At 41.0% G+C, this 22,108-nt stretch overlaps 3 protein-coding genes across 3 annotated transcripts; 2 read left to right on the top strand and 1 right to left on the bottom strand.

Moving 5' to 3' along the window:
• Positions 1-14,878: 14,878 nt before the first annotated feature.
• LOC9631887 (D-xylose-proton symporter-like 3, chloroplastic) lies at positions 14,879-16,683 on the top strand (the record flags this gene model as incomplete). The annotated part of the gene is made up of 10 exons (XM_002991513.2): positions 14,879-14,893; positions 14,955-15,056; positions 15,104-15,490; positions 15,563-15,601; positions 15,662-15,724; positions 15,774-15,854; positions 15,913-16,011; positions 16,070-16,207; positions 16,259-16,391; positions 16,465-16,683. Coding segments are annotated over 10 exons (1,140 nt in total), but the record flags the coding sequence as incomplete, so codon positions are not given.
• Positions 16,684-17,525: 842 nt separating this feature from the next.
• LOC9631888 lies at positions 17,526-18,096 on the bottom strand. Its single transcript, XM_024665377.1, has 3 exons — positions 18,059-18,096; positions 17,614-18,008; positions 17,526-17,563 (listed from the first exon to the last, which is right to left on the bottom strand). Exons 1-3 carry the CDS (start codon positions 18,090-18,092, stop codon positions 17,558-17,560), a joined length of 435 nt encoding a protein of 144 aa, XP_024521145.1. The 5' UTR covers positions 18,093-18,096; the 3' UTR covers positions 17,526-17,557.
• A 303-nt stretch (positions 18,097-18,399) lies between these two features.
• On the top strand, positions 18,400-20,323 carry LOC9632367 (L-gulonolactone oxidase 3). The gene is made up of 4 exons (XM_024665346.1): positions 18,400-18,506; positions 18,595-19,135; positions 19,217-19,472; positions 19,524-20,323. Exons 1-4 carry the CDS (start codon positions 18,400-18,402, stop codon positions 20,321-20,323), a joined length of 1,704 nt encoding a protein of 567 aa, XP_024521114.1.
• Positions 20,324-22,108: the final 1,785 nt, after the last annotated feature.

The raw sequence follows: 22,108 nt of genomic DNA on the forward strand, positions 1-22,108 counted from the left end.
AATAAGCTCACCAACACGTCTAGTCAATAGCTCTAGGCATGCCTTTTGAAGAGGCTAGCTATACATGGCCAACACTTAGTGGAAGCTAAAGTGAAGACCATGAGATGGACTCATATCGGTACACAACCTCCACTTAGACAAAGCTATAGTATGGGTACCAACATCTCAATTGCAAACAACTAAGTTGGACATCACCACCCTCAGCCAAGGCGTAGGGACACCAAAACTAAGTCAAGATGAGTGAGAGCTCACTACTCTCATAGAGTATAACGAAATGTAAGGTGCAACTTACCACCAAGCAGAATGCAATAGAAGAAAGGCACAAGGGTCAACTTTCTTAGAAAAGTGCAACGGCCACTTTTCTACACCAACTCCAGACTCTATCCAACTCAATTGCCTTAGCCCCAAAAGTCAGCATCCCTTTCGGGCCACATCATACAAACTATTTACTAAGGTTTAAGCTAATAGAAGTCAACTCCAACCCTTTCACTAGTTTGTATTGGCTCATGAAAACGGAATGGTTTTCAGACAAAGTGATCAACAAATCAGCCATTGGAAAAGCCTAAGAAAATTTGTGGAAAATTTCCATTCTAAAGAAAGAATGACTCTCAGTCCAAGAATACAAACTTTCAAGACTCAACCAGTTTCTTTCTACCAACAACTTCACATAGGTTCACCTCAACACAAATTCTCGAGACTCATAGCATGCTTAAGCATCGAACATTTTTTTGCCCATACTTTCGACATCTAACACTGACATCCGCCAAAATGCAAAGTGATCATCCAAGGCTTGATCACGGAAACCATATCTTCGGATATTCATATTGCACTAACACTCTTCTTCAACCACCTTCAAGATCCAATATGAAGCCAAAACACTAACAAGAAAAATGACATGGAAAATCAAGCTCTAAGGAAAATTCTTCATCACTCGAAATAATAATGCCATTTCCACTAACACAAGTGCTAGCAATGTCAATGCCTCAACTACACACTTTTTCCATCCAATAATTTACTCCAAGTGCTAACAAAACAACCGACAAGGCATAGCAAGTGAATGTTATAACCCTTTTCAACACCTTATGGGCCAACTCTCAAGGAAACAATGTACCAACTTAAGTTTAGCATAATGGACCGCCAACAAGAATCTAGTCAAAGCTACTACAATGCTACTTCGTGCAAGTAGACTAGCTTCACCATCAACCACTTTAGGGTTGATCATCGTTTAACCAAGCAACTTCGTAAACACATTACTCATTATCACATGAATATGATATAAGTCACAATGACTTGATCATCAATTGAGTAACATCACGAGCAATGCCTATGTCACTATTTCAAAGGTTTATGTGAATATCAAGTGCCAACTCAATTCAACAAAATGCAGCATAAATGCTACACTCCACTGATAGAGATTTACAACACCCAACACCACCAACTTTTGTTCACAACACGGACAAGCTTATGCCACCCTCTTTCCGACCAAACTCAAAACTAATCCAACACCAAGGTACTCAAGGAGCAATAGTAAGGTTCCCTGGAAAAGAATTGAGCATTGCAACCCAAGCCTATCAATAGCAAGCATAGACAAAATGGTTTAGCACTTCACCGCTATCCATCCCACAACTCACCATTCGTAAGGCCATCATTTCCAATATGTATCAAGGTAGGGACTCTTGATTGCATAATATGAACACGAGCAATGAGTCACACCTTGTTGCAAATCATCTCTCCAAGAAGAGAAGATGATTTACATGTTTGATCCTTTGTCCCTGACAACTCTCTTTTCGGTCTCATCTTTGACTAAACCTCAAGTTTGCTTTCACACTGCCTTCAGTCCAATCCAAGAAAAGTTTATGAGAGAGCATAGCAATGATTACTTGAATCAATAGACTCATCCTTATAGTCTTAATTGATCCACTTATAATCATGCCTAGGAAGGATCCACTAATGCCGTGCTAAACAGCTACGAACTAGCCTATTTGCCACTCATAGCAAACCCAGGGCAGATTTTCTTTCACCCATGGTACATGGAACAACTTATGGAACCACCGATAGGCTAACATTAATCTTGCCAACTCAAAGTGTAGCCTTGAGTTGCTAATGTGCCTCACTCATGAGCCCAAGCTCAAACTCGTGCAAAATGGTACAACTCAATCCATCTTATAAGCCCAAGAGCAAGCTCATATTATTACAGTACAACAAAGTAACCAAATCCATACCCAAGGAACAATTGCGAAGCCTTTGCACCCAAAAGTGTACCCACTCGGATCATCGTTTTCATCTCTGCGTATGCAATGAGACTAGTTGCCCAATTTCATTGTATAGTACTCACTGAGACTCATCCTTTGATACCAAATGTAGCGCACATGGTTTTGACCCTTTATCCTATGGTGATTTACCATAGGATAACACCATGAAGCGGAACTTAAACCCTTTATGTGCCACGTGTCATATGCCATGTGTCACATGCCACGTGTCCATAAGAACCCGAGGTTCAGGGCCTTGGGCCACTGAACGAAGGAACGGTGCCAAACTCCCAAACATGGAGCCAAGGAGTCATAGAACCAAACCACGGAGCAACTCCTGAGCATGCAGCCCAAGGAGCGAAGGGACAGGAGCCCGAAGTGACTTGGAACAGTCCTAGAGTAACCAACATCCCAATGCCAGGACCAGCATGCAAAACGGAGCCAAACGGAGTCTGGCGCTATTTCGGCATACCGGTGGCCTAACGCGAGGACATGGGTATTCCACCAGCTAGCATGGTGTGGAACTTGGGCTTAGACCCAAGCTGGACACAAAACAAGAACAGACACGCAAGCAGGAGCTAAACTATGCCTCAGGTTAGTCGGCCATACCCGACCTACCCACTATCCCTACTATACATTTAGAACCCCCTATAACCCCCCCCCCCCCCCCTTGAGGAACACACGCTTTGGGCTTTCACCCCAAGCCTCCAATAGTATTAGGAGTTAGTCTCTGGGACAAGCTCGAAACTTACTAAATATGGAATGTCCCTAGATTACGAATTTGGACACGGGACGAACACCATTGTATTCAGGCCGATCTCTACATTCCGTAGATATGTTAAATGAGTGAATCTAGACACTTTCCATAAATAGCATTTGGGACCAAAATGAAACTAACACAAAGGGCATGACAGCGAGGGTGTTTGGCAGACACGGTAAGTTATCATGTAGTGATATTGAGGGACTAATCTCAATATGCGAGGGTTTTTATCACTAGCAAGTGCAAGACATAACAAGACGGGAACTCCTTACCAGGCTAAGTATGCTTAGCTAATAACACGTAGGAATTCCGTCCTTATGCTCATTCAGTCTAAGTACACTCGAAATGCCCAGTTAACTCCACTAGCACAAGAGGGATTGATAAAGGGTCCAGCAATACCGACCTCCTACCATCGTGGCAGTGAAGTAAGCGTGTTCGTAAGGATTCGTCGACAGGTAACTTTCGATATCCGAAGTTACATTCGTGACAATAGTATTAGGTAGTTGGTAGTATGCTTAGTTTTTATACTAATTTTGATAAAACATGGAGAATGTATATACATATTTCTTTGTTACACTCGTTTTCACTTTGCCATTTTTATTTGGCTTCACTCTACTATTATATTTGTTTAGCCTACTGTGTTAGGGCCAAATATTCCATTCAAATTTGATATAATCATCCTCACTCCACAATTCATATCATTCATCCTCATTCTACTATTGTATTAGCTCATTGTCACTCCATTGTCGAGACTGAGCTCTCATCTGTCCCTTACTCTTCCAAAGAGAAAAAGCTTGCAATATTAAAACAAAAAGGAGAAAGTGAAGAAAATTGAGAAATAAATATTATGGAAGAAGAAAAATATGAATAAAGAAGCATTGAAAAAGAAATTTTAGTAATTATCAAAATAGAAATGGATAAATAAATAAAAAATATGCTTATCTTATTTTAAAAGACTCTGTCCAAGTAGAAAAGCTAGATAATGGAGGGTATCTTTGCTATAAAATATATCAGCCACTACAAGGTAAACAAAATACTCACACCACTCAACCTCTTTAATATATAATTTAACACTTGAGATAAGAAAATCAATATAAAATCTATACTATTAAAAAAATAGAAAAAAATTCTCATTAGCAATGGTAAGACAAATACGTTTAGCAATAGTTTTATTAAAGAGAATGCACTCAATTTAAATTTTAGCAAAAGTTATTCAACTATTGGAATAAAGGAATATTCAATATAAGAAACAATAAAAGAATCCACCAACAAAACAAAACAAGAATCTTAGCTTCACTCATATACTCAACATCTAAATTAATATGAGGAGGACAGAAAATACTCAACTTAATACTAAATTAAGAACAAAAATCACAAATCAAAATTGATTAATATGTTAAGAAAAGAAAATATTACAATCTATACATGAGATAAAAGCACTTGAAATGTAAGGTGGTGGCAAGGTTAAGAAATTAAAAAAACTTAGGAAATGTAATGTATATAGTTTTCACCCTTTGTCTTATAATGATTTACTATAGAATAATAACAAAGTGAAATCTAACCCTTCTATATGTGTGCCAAAGGCATTAAAATGAAATTTGGGTTTTAGAGCCTTGGGTTATTGAACTAAGGGATGGAACCAAAGTCTTGAGCATATAACTAAGGAACAAAATAATAAACGCCTTAAACAATTCCCAAGTGCATAGAAGGAATGAAGAAACATAAATAAAGAGTAATATTATAAAAGTCTTTAAGCATTTAGCATCCTAATGCTAAGACTAGTATGCAAAGCAAGCTAAATAAAGTTTAATGCTATTTCAATATACTATAAGCAACAAAAGGAAATAGCTTTATGAGGTCCAATTGTATGGCTACAATGTCGCATATTAATATTATCATAGTGGGATTTTGGTAGCTGTCATATTGATTTCAATTTAGACCACTTGCTCATGTATATAAATTAGAGTTTTTGGGCTAATTAATATGCATAATACTATATTCCATTTCCATATTTCATGCACTCACACTGGTGGAGGTGAAGAGCAATTTTGATTGTCCCTAAGGAATGTTAGGATTTGAAATTTTAGTTAAGATCTAGCTTTTGCATTGTCTAGATCCCCCTTTTGTTGTACCTTTTCTCAATTTCTTCTTTTTTGCTCTTTCTTTTTCGTTCATCTTCATAGTAAAGTAGAAGCCTCTTTCTCTTTTGACTCTAGAGTAGTAGTTGATGCAATTGCTCAATGTTATATAATTATAGTTGAACAATCAGACTCAATTGATAGTGGTATTCACAGCATATGGTACAACTCCTTTTGCTTTTATTGTTAATCCTCAAGTTCGGCCGAAGTTTTTCCATGGGAATCCTAGGGATGATGTGTACTATTGGTTTGATCACTTTATGGTGATTGCCACATATCACTTTTGGGATGATGTTTAACGTTTGCATAAATTTCCCATATGTTTCAAAGAGACAATGCTACAATAGTACAATGGTTTGAGCACAGCCACTTGTGAGGACTAGAGTATTTTCCTAAACATCTTCAAACATGCATTTGAACATGCCAACGATTATATAATGATACCTTCCAACAATTGGATTGTCTTCATCAAGGGCTATCTGAATCTATAATGCAATTTGACATTCATTTTCAAAGCTTTTTGCTTCATGCAGAGCCAAATATGTCAGAATGGATTAAGTTAAGAATGTTGTGGCTAACACTTCATCAAAATTTTGTAGAACTTATGTATGCACTTACTCAAGTCACCCTTGATGATGCTTTTCACTTAGCACAACATTATGAAACATCATCTCTTTGCACGTTCTTCAACTCCACTTCCTATGGGAAATGGTTTTGTTCCAATGGAGGTTGATGCTATTGCTACTCGAATTCAAGAACAAAGGCAAGGACATGGTTGTGGCTGTGATATCCACTATTAGACATGTGATGAAGTTAGTTATACTTATTGGCATTATTGGCATTTTCTGGATTAGCAACTTTCATTTTCTAGGTGGAGACCTTGGTGTTAATAACTTCCTGTTGGTGCTGCTATAGTAGAAGGTTTGGACACCGAGATGCTTTTGGGAAATGAGGAGTGACACAAGTAATGGAGGGTCCATGCATGAATAGGTCAGTGACCCTTTCATTTTTCTTTTGAGAGTATCAGTTTCTTGGCCTGTTGCCACATGTTGTTATCTATAATTGCATCGTGTGGTAGAGTCAGTTTTCATTCTTTATAGCAATGCCATATACACAGATGTGCATAGGATGAGGCAGACTTAGTTGTCTGTGTGTGTGATCTTGAGCTTGAGCTGCAATCATTGTAGGTGGTGCCAAGTCAAGCTTTTAACCTCATCCTTTGTATAGATTAATTGTAGCACAATTATGTCAAATGTGACTTTAAGGCTTCTCCCCCTTGTCTTATACTTTTTTATATTCCTTTCATTTCTCTTTATTCCTCTCCATCTTTTTACTTTTACCTTTGCTTCCATCACTTTTGTTTCTTTATTACTTCCTTCTATGTTTCTATCTTGTTCTTCTATTCCCTTTGCCAATCCCTCCGACAGTCTTTGTGTTGCAGTGGTTTACCAGCTCATGAAAGAGTATGCTGATCTCTTTGAATTTAATCTATTATTTGGGGCCAAGATTACAACATGTCATCATATTTCAACTGAGGATGCTCATCCAAGCAAAGTTCCTATTTGTCGTTGGTCACCAAAAGAAATTAAGATTTTATATGCAAACACCAAAGAGATGTTAGAAAAGGGTGTTATTTGAAAATCATGAAGTCCTTCGGCATATAAACCTCATCTTGTGATAAACCCTAATAGAAGTATTTATTTCTGCATTGATTATCATCCATTAAATAAAGTGACGATCCCGAACATGTACCCTCTTCCGTTAGTTCATCAAGTTAAATTTTGCTTTTGGGTACTAGAAAGTGTCAATGGTTGAAAAAGATATTTCTAAAACTACTTTACGTACACTATTTGGTTTATACGAATTCTTGGTGATGTCATTTGGTTTGAACAATGCTCCAACAACTTTCCATCGTTGTGAGTTTTGCTGAAGTTGTTAACATTGTCTTTAATCTGGTTTATGGATTGTGAGCAGGTGCTAAGGATCTCAATGAGCTATTGAGGACTTCTCCAATTTTGGTGTATCTTGATTACACTCAAGTTTTCATTTTACATGTGAATACTTTTAATAATAATTTTGGAGGTGTGTTAATGTTGAGAGCCCGAATATCCCTTGTCAGCACCATCTTATTACATATATCATTTATACATTATAACTAGTGGAGGTGAATTACTCCATGACAAAGAAGGAGTGTTTAGCAGTAGTTTGGGGTTTTGAGAAACTTCATAGATATCTATATGGTTCTTAGACATTATTAGAAGGTGATTATGTTGCAGCTACTTCATTATTGAAGAAGAAGAACTTAGTTAGTCATATTGTTTAGTGGGATTTAAAACTTTAGATATATAATTTTAATGTTCTTCATCACATAGGGAGTTTTATGGTTAATACTGATTCCCTTTCTTGACCACCTCTTCCTTCTTGATTCTCTTCTCATGTTTCTAACAAGCTTGTTATTTTAGTATTTGTGGATTTTTTAGAAGAAGTTTCTATATCAGCAGCACTTGTTATACTTGATGTTTAGTGTCCACAAGGTTCAAAGCAAGATTTACCTTCTCTTGATGAGGTTTGTGAGGCTCAAAAGATTGAGTTATGAATTTAAAGGCTTCGCAATGTGTTTAAGAATTTTGCATCACTTGCTGATGACTTGTTATTTCAGTATTTACATTCTCAATATTGTGTTGAAGATAATCTTCTTTATTATATAGGGATAGATCATGAAGATCATTTATAGCTGGTGGTGCCTTTGATTTTTATTCCATGTTTTCTCCATATCTACTATGATTCTCCTATTCTAGATGGGTATATAAGACATCTTCGTGTAAAAAGATATGCAGGTCTTTCTATTGGCCGAAAAAGCAACGTTATATTATCCAATATGTGCATAGTTAATTTTGGTGCCAAGCTTATAATACTCCCCCTCATACTGTAGAAGGAGGGTTAAAGTCCATTGTAGTTTCCTGTCCGTTTGAGTTGATGGCATTTTATCTAATATGGCCTTTTCCATAATCAATTGTTGACAATGTGTATATCATTATTGTTTTTAACTACTTGATTTACAGAGTGGAAGTCTGTGCTCTTACTAGTGCGTTTGCAATTGTTATTAGATACTTCCTCCTTAATTGAGTGGTGTTCTAACATTTCTATCTAGAGTAGATTCTTTCGAATATTAGTCCCACTAAAGCATTTTATATTTGATGTCTTGGTTGGAGATAAGCCACACTTTCATGAGTGTTTATTATCTATAGTTAGACGGTTTAGTGGAATGGCTTGTTCAGACCTTTAAAAGGATGACTGCGAAGTACATGAATTTTTAGCATTCGGATTTGGGATGGTTATTTGCTATCTCTTTGATATACATATGTCACAAGAGTGCAAAGTTCTACTGGTGCTTCACCATATAAATTTCTATATAGTCATGATCCAACAGTACCAACGGAGTTGAGTTTACATTTGCAATTGCCATGAGTTGCCGATACTAGGTTATATAATCAATATTTAATGAGAATTCTTCCACTTGTTTGAGTAGAGTCTACTAAACACTTAGGCCACATACAAGTGGGACAACAATGACGCTATAACTCCCATCATCATTCACCTGCAAAATACAAAATGGATGACTTAGTGTTAGCTAGTTTTCCCCATCTTACAGTACTATAAGTTCCTGAATTTAGACTTTTCGAGAGGTCACCCAACTGTAAGCCACAAATTTTTCCTTTCCAATTTGCCAGCTTACCTTGTCTATCCGACCAACACTGCCTTGGCTTGTGCTAAGTTCCCTTGCCAAGGTTCTCGCCTATTGTACCAGCTCTTACTTGGTCCTACTTGGTTTCAGCTACTCACTGCACGAGCAACGGAGTGTTAACCATCCATCTACGGATTCCCAAATCTCTCCCAATCCCCCTCCCCGGGTTAAACTGGACTTAAGGTTTAGCTACACTCCTTGCAGGCACAAGCAGCCAAGCACACCAAACCTCCAGGTTCCTAACACCCCTTGGTACAACAAGACTTGATCATGGGACCCTCTAAATCCCAAGCCTTGGGTGCAGCACTTGCTTCGGGACGTCGGGGCGAAACACCGTGGCCTAACGGCCCGGTATGGGTAGCTCTACCCCCCCACTTCCATCCCGAAGGGAAGGCCATGCCCCTAGGAAGGGCGAGGACCAATGAGCCACAAGGTACTCAAGTAGGGCACCACTCCACATGAGCCGGGAGCATCGCAGTCGGTTTCCATTTCGGGAGTGGGAGCTGCTCTTGAACACTTCCCTGGGTGGCCCCTCCGGCACTACCCAAGCCCATGCTCACTCCCACCCAAGGCCCCTCAGCCCCAGTCTCAACCTCAAGTTAGTTTGGAAGCACCACTGGAGAGTTCCTTCAAAACTGGTTCCTGGACCTCACTATCCCTACTATACTTTTGGAACCCCCTGCAGCCCCCCCCCCCCCCCCCCTGGGAGACGCACGCTTTGGGCTTTCACCCCTTGACCCGTATTAGTACTCGGACTTAGTCTCTGGCTCGATCTCAGACTCGATCTCGGATCCGACTTCGGATTCGGTCTCGGACTCGATCTTGGACTCGATCTCGAACCCGATCTCGGACCCGACCTCGGACTCGAGCTCGGACTCAGTCTCGGACCCGATTTCGGATCTCGGACTCCGTCTCGAGCTCGGTCTCGAACTCGGTCTCGAACTCGGTTTCCGAGTCGATCTCGGACTCGATTCCGGACTCTATCTCGAGCTAGGTCTTAGAGTCGGTCTTGGACTCGATCTTAGACTTGGTCCTATCCGATGAACTCTTTATCATTTTGGTTATGCTTTCGGGGCTCCTTTAGCCTACGACACCTCGGCGAGTTGGTTCCTTACAACTCCACCACCCATAGAAGAAGTTCGATGCCCACATCGAACATCTCTTTTTTATCCTACGACTTGTTAACCATGTCTCCGGGGGCATCCCCCCACTTAGCAGTGTGCCTAAGTTAGCCTCCCCGGCCAAGAGCCCATGACAATGGAGTATAGGTGTCCCTATGCTCTTCACCTCACCACGCCCTAGTATGGGGTTAGGACTTGAACCCAACCTTGCTTTACTAGGGGGTTGGGACTCGAACCCAACCTTCGTAGAATACGTCTACGGATTCGACATCCCCGCGGGGAGTCGGGCGTAGTGCCCTACGCCTGGTCGACCTAGCTAACCCATGCTAATTAGCTTACCTTCAGTGCGCCTTCGGGTCCCAACATATGCCATTGCTCAACTTCACCAATTGATACTTTAATTGAACTTTGCATAAGTACATAGAGTTTTGTCTCGCAGAAATTCCTCCACTAGATCTCGCGCGTTCACTAGGTTCTCCTCCGGTTCCCATGTTGCTTCGCAGTGTGGAAATCCCTTCCACTTCACATGGAACTCTCTCACCTCGCGTCCTTGTCGCTTGCTCTTACGCGCATTGAGGATGGCTTTGACTTTGTATTCCTCTTCCCCTTGGATAACCTCAGGTAAATGTCTTACTTGGTCCTTGCAAAGCGGATCCTCAAAGTACGGCTTGAGTAAGTTCACGTGGAACACTGGGTGCATCTTCCCCATCTCTCGAGGAAGTCGGAGTCAGTAAGCCACTTTACCGATTCGTGCCTCAATCTCGTAAGGCCCTGCGAACCTGCTTAAGGAACTCAAGATCAATTCATTTACAGGAATATATATGTTTTTACCTTTGGGTCAACTTTCAGCTGATCCCACTTGGTAGCCTGAGGTTCTTGGTGTTCAGCCACACCTTCTCCCCAGCTTGGAATTCTACGTCCTGGCACTTCTGGTTCGCGTACTTGGTTTGCCTTTGTTGTGCCTGTTCCAAGGAATCCCTCACTAGATTCCAAATGTTGAGTCTTTCCGCTGTGAATGCCTCCACTGCGGGTAGCTCTCCATGATACTCGGCCACGCCGAGTTCCACAGGACCTTCAATAGCTCACCCATTGATGACTTCCCATGGACTCACCCCGATACTTAAATGTGGTGAGTTGTTATAACACATTTCCGCAAGTCCCAAATGACTTACCCAATCTGTCTAGTCTCCCGAGACATAGCATCGCAAATAATCCTCCAGCTGCCTATTAACCCTTTCCGTTTGTCCGTCTGTCAAGAAGTGTTAGTGCCACCAAACTTGACTTAATACCCCATATCTGTCTGTGGGTGATAGGCTGTGCTGAATTTCAACTTGGTGCGATACTATTCCAGGAGAGTCCTCCAGAACCTACTAGTGAAGATCTTATCTCGATCTGAGATGATCTCTTTTGGCCTTCCCCACACTCGAACCACTTGTTCGAAGAACAGCTTCGCCACACCTTCCACATCCACTTCTGTTGTGGTGGGTATGAAATGTGCCATTTTCGAAAATCGGTCCACCACCACGAATATCGCATCAAACCCCTCACTTGGGGGAAGTCCCGTGATGAAGTCCATCGTAAGACATTTCCACGAACGATCTGGAATCGGGATGCTTTGCAACAAGCCCCCACTAGCCTTAGTCACGGCTTTGACCTGCTGACATGTTGGATATGTCTTTACATAGTCTTGGACGTCCTTAGCCATATCTGGCCAATGGTACTTCCTCTTGAGTAAGCCCATCATCTTGGGCACTCCTATTCAACCATCCTAGATGATAGTTAATCATCACCAATGATTGTTAAATGCAAAAACCAATATCAACATCGAAGTTAATAAGCCAAAATGCCTTCCCCAACAACTTCTAACAAATGGAACAATGAATATGAAAACTCAAGGAACTAAAAGCTTGAAGAAGTTTATAGCCAAGTCTTCCTTAATAATGATCACAAGTCTTGCATAACTAATTTCAATGTTAAAGAAGAAATCATGGTATAACCCACAACATCCTCCTCAACATATCCATAAGCTAAACTTCATAATGCAAAGCTAATGAAGAGCATAACTGCATCAATCCAAAAGTTAAACATAACAAAGCAATGCTCAATAAGTGATCATTAAATGATCCTCCATGAATCCATCTTATAGGAAGACATAACTCATTTCATAACAAGCACAAGAGGAATTATTAATGATCAATATATTCTTAACTCAAATCCAATAAGGACTCAAATATTTCAATAACAATCACTAACCCTTCTTCTCGTAAAGCTAACATAGTTCATAATTAAATCACTTTTCAAGGAAAAGCTCAAAGCTCAACCTTTACTAAACAATCTTGTCTAGAACATATTAACTCAAACTTGCCACTCAGCTAATTTGAACGCCAATGTAGTTGCTAACTAGCAAATGCACGAATGCCAATAACATAAAATTATAGCCAAATCATCAACACTATCTTCATCAAGACTAATGAAATTCAATATCAATCTTAAAGAGAGACATCTCATTTCACTTGAATCTCAACATCAACAATGTTAATGACAAGGCATCACTTCAATGCCATCAACACCATAACAAAGCTAGATGAAAGCAAGAGTGAATCACCACTCAAAACTCCTTTAGCAACTAAGCTAACCAAAGTCGAAGATACTTTACTCAATATCCGAGACTAATCCTTCAGCAAAACTCAGTTACAGATAACACTTCCTTAAGGAGTGATTCACCACGTCTAAGACTCAATGAAATCTAACACCACAGACTAAACACAATCAAATGATATCGACAAAGGTAGAGTCAACATGCCAACATGGAAAACCCATGTAAGTTTAACGACATGATCCTCCACAACACTATCTGGTAAAGCAAACCCATCACTGCTAAATCATCATCGAGTGAAGTAAGTGTCAATAGTTCTTAGCAAAGTCTACAAGCAATCACTAGTTACAAAGTAGCTAACAATCACTCTTTAATTTGCCTTCACAAGACCTAAACATTAAACTCTTGCCATCAAGTCATATACTTGTCCAATGTGAACATAATATCCCAGACATGAGATAAAGGTTCATGAACAAGCATAAACTAAATGACCACTCGAATCCAACTCAACCGCGATAAGCTCATAGACATGTTTAGTCAATAACTTTGAGCATGCCTTGAAGAGGCTGGCTATGCATAATCAACACTCAATCAAAACTAAAGTGAAGACTATGAGATGGAATCATATTGGTACACAACTTCCTCATAGACAAAGTTATAGTATGGGTACCAATATCTCAGCCTCAACAACTAAGTTGGACATCACTATCCTTAGCCAAAGCGCAAGGCCATCAAGACCAAGTCAAGATCAATGAGAGCTCACTACTCTCATAGAGTTTAATGAAATGCAAGGTGCAATTTGCAACCAAGCATAACGCTACAGAAGAAAGGCACAAGGGTCACCCTTCTTAGAAAAGTGCAACAGCCACTTTTCTACACTAACTCTAGATTCTATCCAACTCAATTGCTTTAACCCCAAAAGTTAGCATCCCTTTTGGGCTGCATCATACAAACTACATATGAAGGTCTAAGCTAACCGAAGTCAACTCCAACCCTTGCACTAGTTTGTACTGGCTTACAAAAATGGAATGGTTTTCAGGCAATAGATCAGCCATTGGAAAAGTCTAAGAAAATTTGTGGAAAATTTCCATCATAGAGAAAGAATGACTCTTAGTCTAGGAATACAAACTTTCAAGACTCAACCAACTTCCTACTACTTACAACTTCACATAAGTTCATCTCAACATAAATTCTCAAGACTTATAATATGCTTAAACATTGAACATCTTTGCCCATTCTTCCGACATCCAACATCGACATTTGCAAAATGCAAAGTGAATATCCAAAGCTTGATCATGAAAACCACATCTTTGGATATTCACATTGCACTAACACCTTTCTTCAATCACCTTCAAAATCTAATATGAAGCCAAAGCACTAACAAGAAAAATGATATGGAGAATCAAGCTCTAAGGAAAAATTCCTTATCACTCTACTATAATGCGACTTCGTGCAAGTAGACTAACTTCACTATCAACCACTTTGGGGTTGATCATTGTTTAACCAAGCAACTTCGTAAATACATTGTTCATTATCACGTGGATATAATATTAGTATCACAATGTTTTGATCATCAATTAAACAACACCGCGAGCAAAGCCTATATCATTACTTCAAAGGTTTATATGAATATCAAATGCCAACTCAATTCGACAAAATGCATGCCACACCCCATCGATAGAGATTTACAACACCCAATACCACTAACTTTTGTTCATAACACAGATAAACTTGTGCCACTCTTTCCGACCAAATTCAAAACTAATCTAACACCAAACTACTCAAGGAGCAATAGCAAAGTTCCTTGGAAAAGAATTGAGCATTGCAACCCAAGTTTTCCAATAGCAAGCCTAGACAAAATGATATAACACTTCACCACTATCCATCCCATGACTCACCACTTGTAAAATTATCATTTCCAATATGCATCAAGGTAGAGACTTTTGATTGCATATTGTGAACATGAGCAATGAGTCACACCTCGTTGCAAATCATCTCTCCAAGAAGAGAAGATAATTTACATGTTTGATCCTTCGTCCTTGATAACTCTTTTTTCGGTTTCATCTTTGACCCAACCTTAAACTTACTTTCGCACTGCCTTCAATTCAATTCAAGAAAAGTTTATGAGAGAGCACGCCAATAACTACTTGAACCAATAGACTAATCCCTATACACTTATAATCATACCTAAAAAGGATCCATTAGTGCCGTGCTAAACAGCTACAAACCAACCTATTTGCCACTCATAGCAAACCCATTGGCTTTTGGATTTGGGATTGGACTGGTGAGCAAACAAACACAAGTTTTCTGCTGAAGTTTATTCATCTTTCTTTTCTCTCACGCAGGCAATGCATGGAGCACCAATGTACATCTCCGAAACATCACCATCTAAAGTACGAGGGACACTTGTATCTCTGAAGGAAGCCTTCATAGTTCTTGGCATTTTGGTAAGCAAACCACCACCTTCTTTCGTGTTTTAAGCCACTTTTTGCAGCTTGGATATCTAGCGGGCAGCGTAGAAATCTCCACTGTCGGAGGCTGGCGATGGATGTACGCATTCGCGGCACCGATCTCGATCATCATGGGAATTGGGATGTGGTGGCTGCCACCCTCGCCACGATGGCTACTCTTGCGAGTGGTGCAAGGCAAAGGTGACATGAGCGAGCTCACGCGACAGGCTTGCGAGGCTTTCAAGAGGCTTGGAGGAGGATCAAGCAACATCACCCAAGAGGCTGTGGATTTGCAAGTGGATGAAACTGTCAAGTCGCTGGAGAGCTTGAGCAGGGAATCTGAGAGCGCGCAGCAAAGCGTCTGGGAGTTGTTCCGAGGAGGCAACTTGAAAACTCTGACGATTGGAACCGGCTTGGTCTTTTTCCAACAGGTTTGTTTTCTTTGTTCATGCTCGAGCAAAGTTTCATATTTTGTTCTGGTTTCTCTGGGATGTTTCTTTCAGGTGACTGGCGTCCTATACTATGCAGCCACGATCCTCCAGGTGAGTGGCAGCATGTCCTTTAGTTTTCTTTTTCGTTTTCTGAGTGAAACTTCGATCCAGAGTGCTGGATTTGCTGTCGCAACGGATGCAACACGAGTCTCGGTTCTACTGGGTGTTTTCAAGGTTTGTTTTTCTCTTATAACTTTTGCCGAAAAACTTCGAATTGTAACAGCTTATTATGACTGGAGTTGCGGTTTTCAACGTTGATAAACTCGGACGAAGGCCTCTACTAATCGGTGGTGTCAGCGGCATTGTAAAGTTTCTCGCTTTTCTCTACCTCTCCGTGAAGATCTAACACGAAAATCCCGCAGGTTGTGAGCTTGTTCATGCTGGCGGCTTTCTTTGTCTTCGGAAAGGGCCTCTCGTTTCTCGCAGTCATTGCGTTGCTTCTCTACGTTGGTTGCTACCAGGTAAATCCCCTGTGCATCTTGTGATCATGCGCTTCATCTAACTTCTTGGAGCAAACAGATATCATTTGGCCCGATTTCATGGCTCATGATCTCGGAGATTTTCCCACTTAGAACACGGGGTCGAGCTCTCAGCATCTCGACTCTTGTCAACTTCGCAGCCAATGCTTTAGTCGCACTGGCATACTCACCACTACAGGTAAAGAGTATTCTTTCTCGAAAGAAATAACCAATCAATCAAACCACGCAGGAACTTTTGGGAGCGCCTCTGACTTTCGTGGGATTTGGAGTGATTGGAATCGTGGCGCTCGTCTTCATTGTTTCCACGGTCCCAGAGACAAAGGGACTAAGCCTGGAAGAGATAGAACAGCAGCTCTTCGCGAGTAAGCAGTGAGTGATATAATGTCATCTGAAAGTATACAATCTAACTTTTCCATCTTTTGTTTTGATGGAAAGCTTGTAAACAAGAAGCTCTGTGCAGTGATCCTTTGAGACAGATATTTACACTTCCATCGCTAGAACCTTCCTCCAAAAACTAATCCCAAAAAACTAGAAAAGAGATATGGGCTGACCTTGAATTTTTCGCGTTTGTTTTCTTGGAGCTCGTGTACGTGATCTTCATGCTCTTCGTTTTCACTGTGCTCCAAGTTTGGTGCCGCTGGATCAGCAACACTCTCTTCTCCCTGGCACACATCACACGCATCGATTCAATCCAAAAACTTGACTGCAAAGTTATCCCACCTTGTTCCTGTTGCCATCCCACGTAAAGGCAAACTCGTCCTCTTTTTCAGCAGCAGCAGCAATATCTTGCAGAACATCTTCCCAAAGGTTCTCGTACTCCAAATCTGCAAACGGAAAACTCAGTCGAAGAATGCAACGAGCTAAAACAGATTCACCTCTGTCTTGTTGGAGGCTGACTTGCGATAAACGCCGCGGATTTTGACGTCCTTCTCTGTTGTACTTGTTCTTGATCTGTCTGCGTGACTTGCCAGGTATTAGCCGCTGGACGAGATCAAAATCAGTCCCAAACTGCTCAACAGCCAGCAAGAAAAATAACTTAATAAGAAAGGAAAAACCTCGGAGGCTCCTTACCTTGTAGAAGAGTTCCGTCTCTTCAGGTCTCCATCTCTCGTTGGCTGCGGTGCTGGTTCGGTAGTTCACCTTCCTGTGCGTTTCGTCTATGCGCCTGTAAGTCGCAGGGTCCTCCTCATTCAAGGCCCTGGCATCTAGATCGATGGCAATGCTCCCATTGATGATCCGCACTTGTGGAGCAACGTTTACTCTGTACAATCCAAGAAAACAATCTTATCGATACACAAGAGCATCGTATGTCTCAGCTACTTACTCCTGTATTCTCGTGACAGGAATACTCTCTTCCGGCTTTTGAACTTTTTCTTTTCCTCCTGAACAGAACCAAGATCACAGTAAGAAAGTTTTCAGAAACTAGAGCTACAAAGTGTCTTACTTTCTTCATCCTCTTCCTTTGCTTCGGTGAGTTTGATGAAATCTCTCAAGGACGCCTCTTTGATTAATGTCGGCAAGTCGATACTCACAGCTGGATGCACAATCAAAACCACGTCAAAAGGAAACGTAAGAGTTTTCTACCTGGCTCTTGTTTCTTGCGTGAAACCGACCGCTTGTTTCTCTTTGCCTTTGAACACTCGCTGGTACAAGTTTCAGTGCGCTAAAACACAAGAGGAGAGGAAAAGTAAAACAAGAAACAAGAAGAAGAAGACGTACCGATGATGGCATAACCAGATCTGGCACTGGAGCCGGCGGTGCCAAAGTTGGCACAGAGTCACTTGGTGCTTCTTGCAGAGATAGAGGTTCTTCGCACTGATGATCGACTATTGCATCCAATTCCACCTCGCTCAAAGTTTCGAGAGGGATTTCTGGATCTTTCTTCTCGGGCACTCTCTCCTCTTGAGCTGGCGTTTTGATTTCGCATTCTCTACGAGGTCGGAGCTTCACTTTTGGATGAAAGGCGGAAGCGCGACTAGCTACAAAAAATAGTCATTCTCCCGTGAAGACCTAGCGCAGCGCTACATACCATTGCCGCGCCCGCCTCGAGCGCTTGCCAGCATTGCGCCCAAGAACCCTAAACCCTAGAAGAGGCGGGAACTGAATCCTATGTGGCAACAAAACATGTCAAATAATAAACTGTCTAATAACGTGGGATATTAAATTAGATTGAGCCAACACACGCGGTGTGAACTCCATTTTCCTGCTTGGTGAGATCTCCTCCGCTTTGATAACCTTTGACTTTAAGCATCAATCATGCTATTTCCTATTAGTTTTCAACCTCTTCTCGCGGCTTGGAGCAGCAGAGCACTTTCGAAAACTCTATAGATGTTCTTCGCGCTCATCAGATAGATTCCACAACGAACGGGAATGTTGCTGGCGCTTGCTCTTGCTATCCCGCTGCTGCTGCTGGCGGACGCGTTTCCTCCGGATCCAGCTTTTTGCGACGACTCTGGAGATTGTTTCATCACCAATGCGTATGGGACATGGAACGACAGGTAGATTCATCACCTCTCCAGAGAAAACAATTCTTCTCATGATCGATTCGATCCAAAAGGTTTGCAGAGTTTCTCAGATCGTGTATCCATCCAACGAGGAGGAGCTCCTGGAAGCCGTGGGCTATGGAGCCAAGAACAAGCTCAAGATGAAAGCCGTGACCAAGTCTAGTCACAGCCTTCCTCCACTGGCATGCCCAGGAGATGGCGCCGCCGCTGGCCTCCTCGCCATTAGCACCGCCAACTACAGCCGCGGGATTGCCGTGGACGTGGCGTCCAAGGCGGTGGAAGTGGATGGCGGCGCGCAGCTCCAGGCGGTGCTCGACGAGGCCGCGCGGCATGGCCTGGCACTGGCGGCGTCTCCCTATTGGAATAGCCTCTCCGTCGCTGGAATCCTCAGCACTGGATCCCATGGGAGCTCCTGGCGTGGCAAAGGAGGAGCTCTCCATGATCACGTCCTCAAGCTTCGCATGGTGGTACCGTCCGGGAAGAATTCCTCCTCTTCTTCCTCACACAACGAATTTGCGAAGATCGTCACTCTCACCCCCGGCGATGGCGATCTCTTCTACGCCGCGATCGTCTCACTTGGAACGATGGGAGTCATCTCAAAGGTCTTTTCGCACTCGAGCTCTCGATTTTCTTCTTGATCTGGCACTGGCATCTTCGCGATCGATCAATTCTATCCATTATAGGTGACGCTGGAGCTGGAGCCCATGTTTAAGCGATCGATCACCAACGTGAGAACCTCCGACGTGGGCCTGGAAGACAAGATCGTGGCGTTTGGGAACGAGCACAAATTCGGCGACGTGATCTGGTACCCGTCCAAGCGAGAGGCCGTCTACCGGATCGACGATCGCGTCCTTGTCGACATACCCGGCGATGGAGTCAATGATTTCATCGGCTTCCAGCCCACATTGGCGCCTGCCATCGTCGCCCAAAGAGCTCTCGGTAAGAACCTTAGCCAGGATTCCTGAAACTAATGCTTATCGATCCCGACAGAGGAGACGCTGGAGGCGACGCGATCCTCCATTGGCAAGTGCAGCGCATCACAGACACAAGTATCGCTACTCCAAAGCCTGGGCTACGGCCTCAAGAACACACGTAGCCTAGGGCTCTTCACGGGCTACCCAGTGGTGGGATTCCAGCACAAAATCCAGACCGCCGGTGGCTGCCAAGATTCCGCGTCGAGGCTGCTCATCTGTGGCTGGGATTCCGCCAAGAATGCGCTCTTCTACCTCGAATCAGGCATCAGAATCCCAGCCCAGAGCATCGCGGCCTTCATCGCGGACGTGAAGCATCTGAGAGATTCCCACCCAGATGCCGGGGCCTTGTGCGGGATCGACCTCTACACTGGTGTCGTTTTGCGCTACGTGGCCGCATCGCGGGCGTTGCTCGGCAAGCCATTCGACGGGGTGGATGTGGGACTTACGTACTACCGGTCACGAAATGGGAGTGTCCCGCGGCTCAACATGGACCTGTGGCAAGAGGTGGAACAGAAGGCCATTTCTAAGTACGGAGGCGTTCCTCACTGGGGGAAAAACACACCGGTCACCTTCTCGAATCTTGGGACTGGCAGCTCTCCAGTGCTGGAGAGATTTGTGGGAGCGATGAGGAGCAGCACCTGGAGCGATCGACTTCTTGGCATCCAAGCTTTTGGAACTGTAATGGCAGCTGGGTGTGCATTAGAGGGTTTGTGCATTTGTGCAAGGGATGAGCACTGCGCACCAGAAAAAAGTTATTACTGTCGGCCAGGGAGAGTTTTCACAGCTGCTAGGGTGTGCAGATATGAAAATGCTTGATTACACCAAGGACTGATCAAACAGAAGTATAGCAATTTTGTTGTTGAGTAGTAATTAATATTTTAAACATTATGGTTTATATAGCCCATTAGCATAGCAATGAATATGTGCCTATATTATATGTTATATATTTACATATGTGTGGATTTAGTTTTTTCATTTTGAGTTGCATGCAAAAATATTATGCACACAACACTATATAACCAATCGAAATGTGATTGTATATATAATATTTTTTTCATAGAATATGCCATGTATGGATGGGGCATAATATTTCAGATTGTCACGCAAAACTAATATCACATCATCTCATACAACATGAATTTAGTGATTTTTTTTTTCCTTCTCAATTTTATATTATTGAGTGCAAATTTCTGATCTCTTAATTGTGACCATCTTTCTTGTAATTATACTTTATTTCTTATGGCTTAGAAGTGTATTTCAATTGCAGTTAAAACCACCGTGCTTTAACTGCTCTTGCAAGTGCCTCACATTTCTTGTGGCTTATTTGTGGTCTATCACATTAATTTAGGTTAGTACAAAGGTGAACACAATCAATTGGAGAGCAAAGGTGAGAACAAAGCTTTTCTTTGGGTTCTTAGAGTGTTGAGTATGGTAGTGCTTTTAACAAACAAGTGGATCATGTTATAGTTGCAATTCTATTGATTTCTTGTGTTCTTAATCATATGTATAGCTTTTTGGAATTGTAGTGGTTTATTTCATTTAATACATTACAAAGCAATAATGTAAGCCTTTTTTTCTTGGATTTTTGCTTCTTCATTTATGATTTATGGTTGTTTCAGTGATTGTGTTGGGTTTATAATGTAACATTTACTAATAACACTTTATTGCACTTCAGCACCACTTGGCTTGTTTGGATTTTTATTTTTATTATATTTTTATGATATATTTGATAGTTATAATTTTATACACACACAAATAAATAATAAATATTTATTTATTTATTTATGTGTGTGTGTATATCTATAATAAGCCAACTGGTGCTAAAGTGCAATAAAGTATTATTAGTACTTCATTTTCTCTAACTTTATTCTCTAGATATTATTATATCCACCATAGTAAAACAGATATAACAACTGTTAAAGTTTTAATTTTAAATTTTTTATTTAAAAATAATTATAAATAATAATACCTAATCATAAATTAATATCTATAATCATGAATTATTATTTATTAGTTTTAGTTATATTAAAGTTTACAATTGGTATATTATCTGATGAGCCATGTGGTGGATGGATTAATACTTGTAAAATTCTAACACTTGAGCCTTTCTACTTAAGTGTTAGTGTAAGTTGTAAAAAAATTGATAAATCTTGGCATCCATCCATTTTTGTAATTGGTCTTTGTAGTTATGAAATTTTATATTGTAATTTGTATCCAGAAAGGAAAGAAAATAATTTAATTTGTCATGATTCTCAAGGACAGGAACTTAACCTTAATAAACTTGCAGGAAATAATGATGGGCATGTTATTTGTTGCTCACCTCCATAACAAGAGCCAACATTATTTTCTCCATAATATTTAGTATTTTTATTTATTTATAATTATTTTATAAGATTATTTTTACATTTACTAATTTTAAATAATTTTATATCTATATAAGGTTTTAAAATAATTATATATATTACAAATGTTTATATTTTTTATAATAGTTTCTAGTATGGTAAGCAGTTTGTGATGATAGTTTTTAGGAAGAGGTACACCTCCCAAAAAGGGAAGTACTTGTAGTTTGGCAAAAAATTATACAAACCTATAAAATTTATA

Source organism: Selaginella moellendorffii, unplaced genomic scaffold, assembly GCF_000143415.4.
Source record: "Selaginella moellendorffii unplaced genomic scaffold, v1.0 SELMOscaffold_121, whole genome shotgun sequence".
NCBI lineage: Eukaryota > Viridiplantae > Streptophyta > Lycopodiopsida > Selaginellales > Selaginellaceae > Selaginella > Selaginella moellendorffii.

Bases quoted from the DNA above. Each gene is read 5' to 3' on its own strand.
- LOC9632367 (XM_024665346.1), top strand. From the start codon at position 18,400: ATGTTGCTGGCGCTTGCTCTTGCTATCCCGCTGCTGCTGCTGGCGGAC. The intron at 18,507-18,594 runs GTATGGGACATG...AAAGGTTTGCAG, and splicing joins GATTGTTTCATCACCAATGC to AGTTTCTCAGATCGTGTATC. The intron at 19,473-19,523 runs GTAAGAACCTTA...CGATCCCGACAG, and splicing joins CGTCGCCCAAAGAGCTCTCG to AGGAGACGCTGGAGGCGACG.
- LOC9631888 (XM_024665377.1), bottom strand. From the start codon at position 18,092: ATGCTGGCAAGCGCTCGAGGCGGGCGCGGCAATG. The intron at 18,009-18,058 runs GTATGTAGCGCT...TATTTTTTGTAG, and splicing joins TCGAGGCGGGCGCGGCAATG to CTAGTCGCGCTTCCGCCTTT.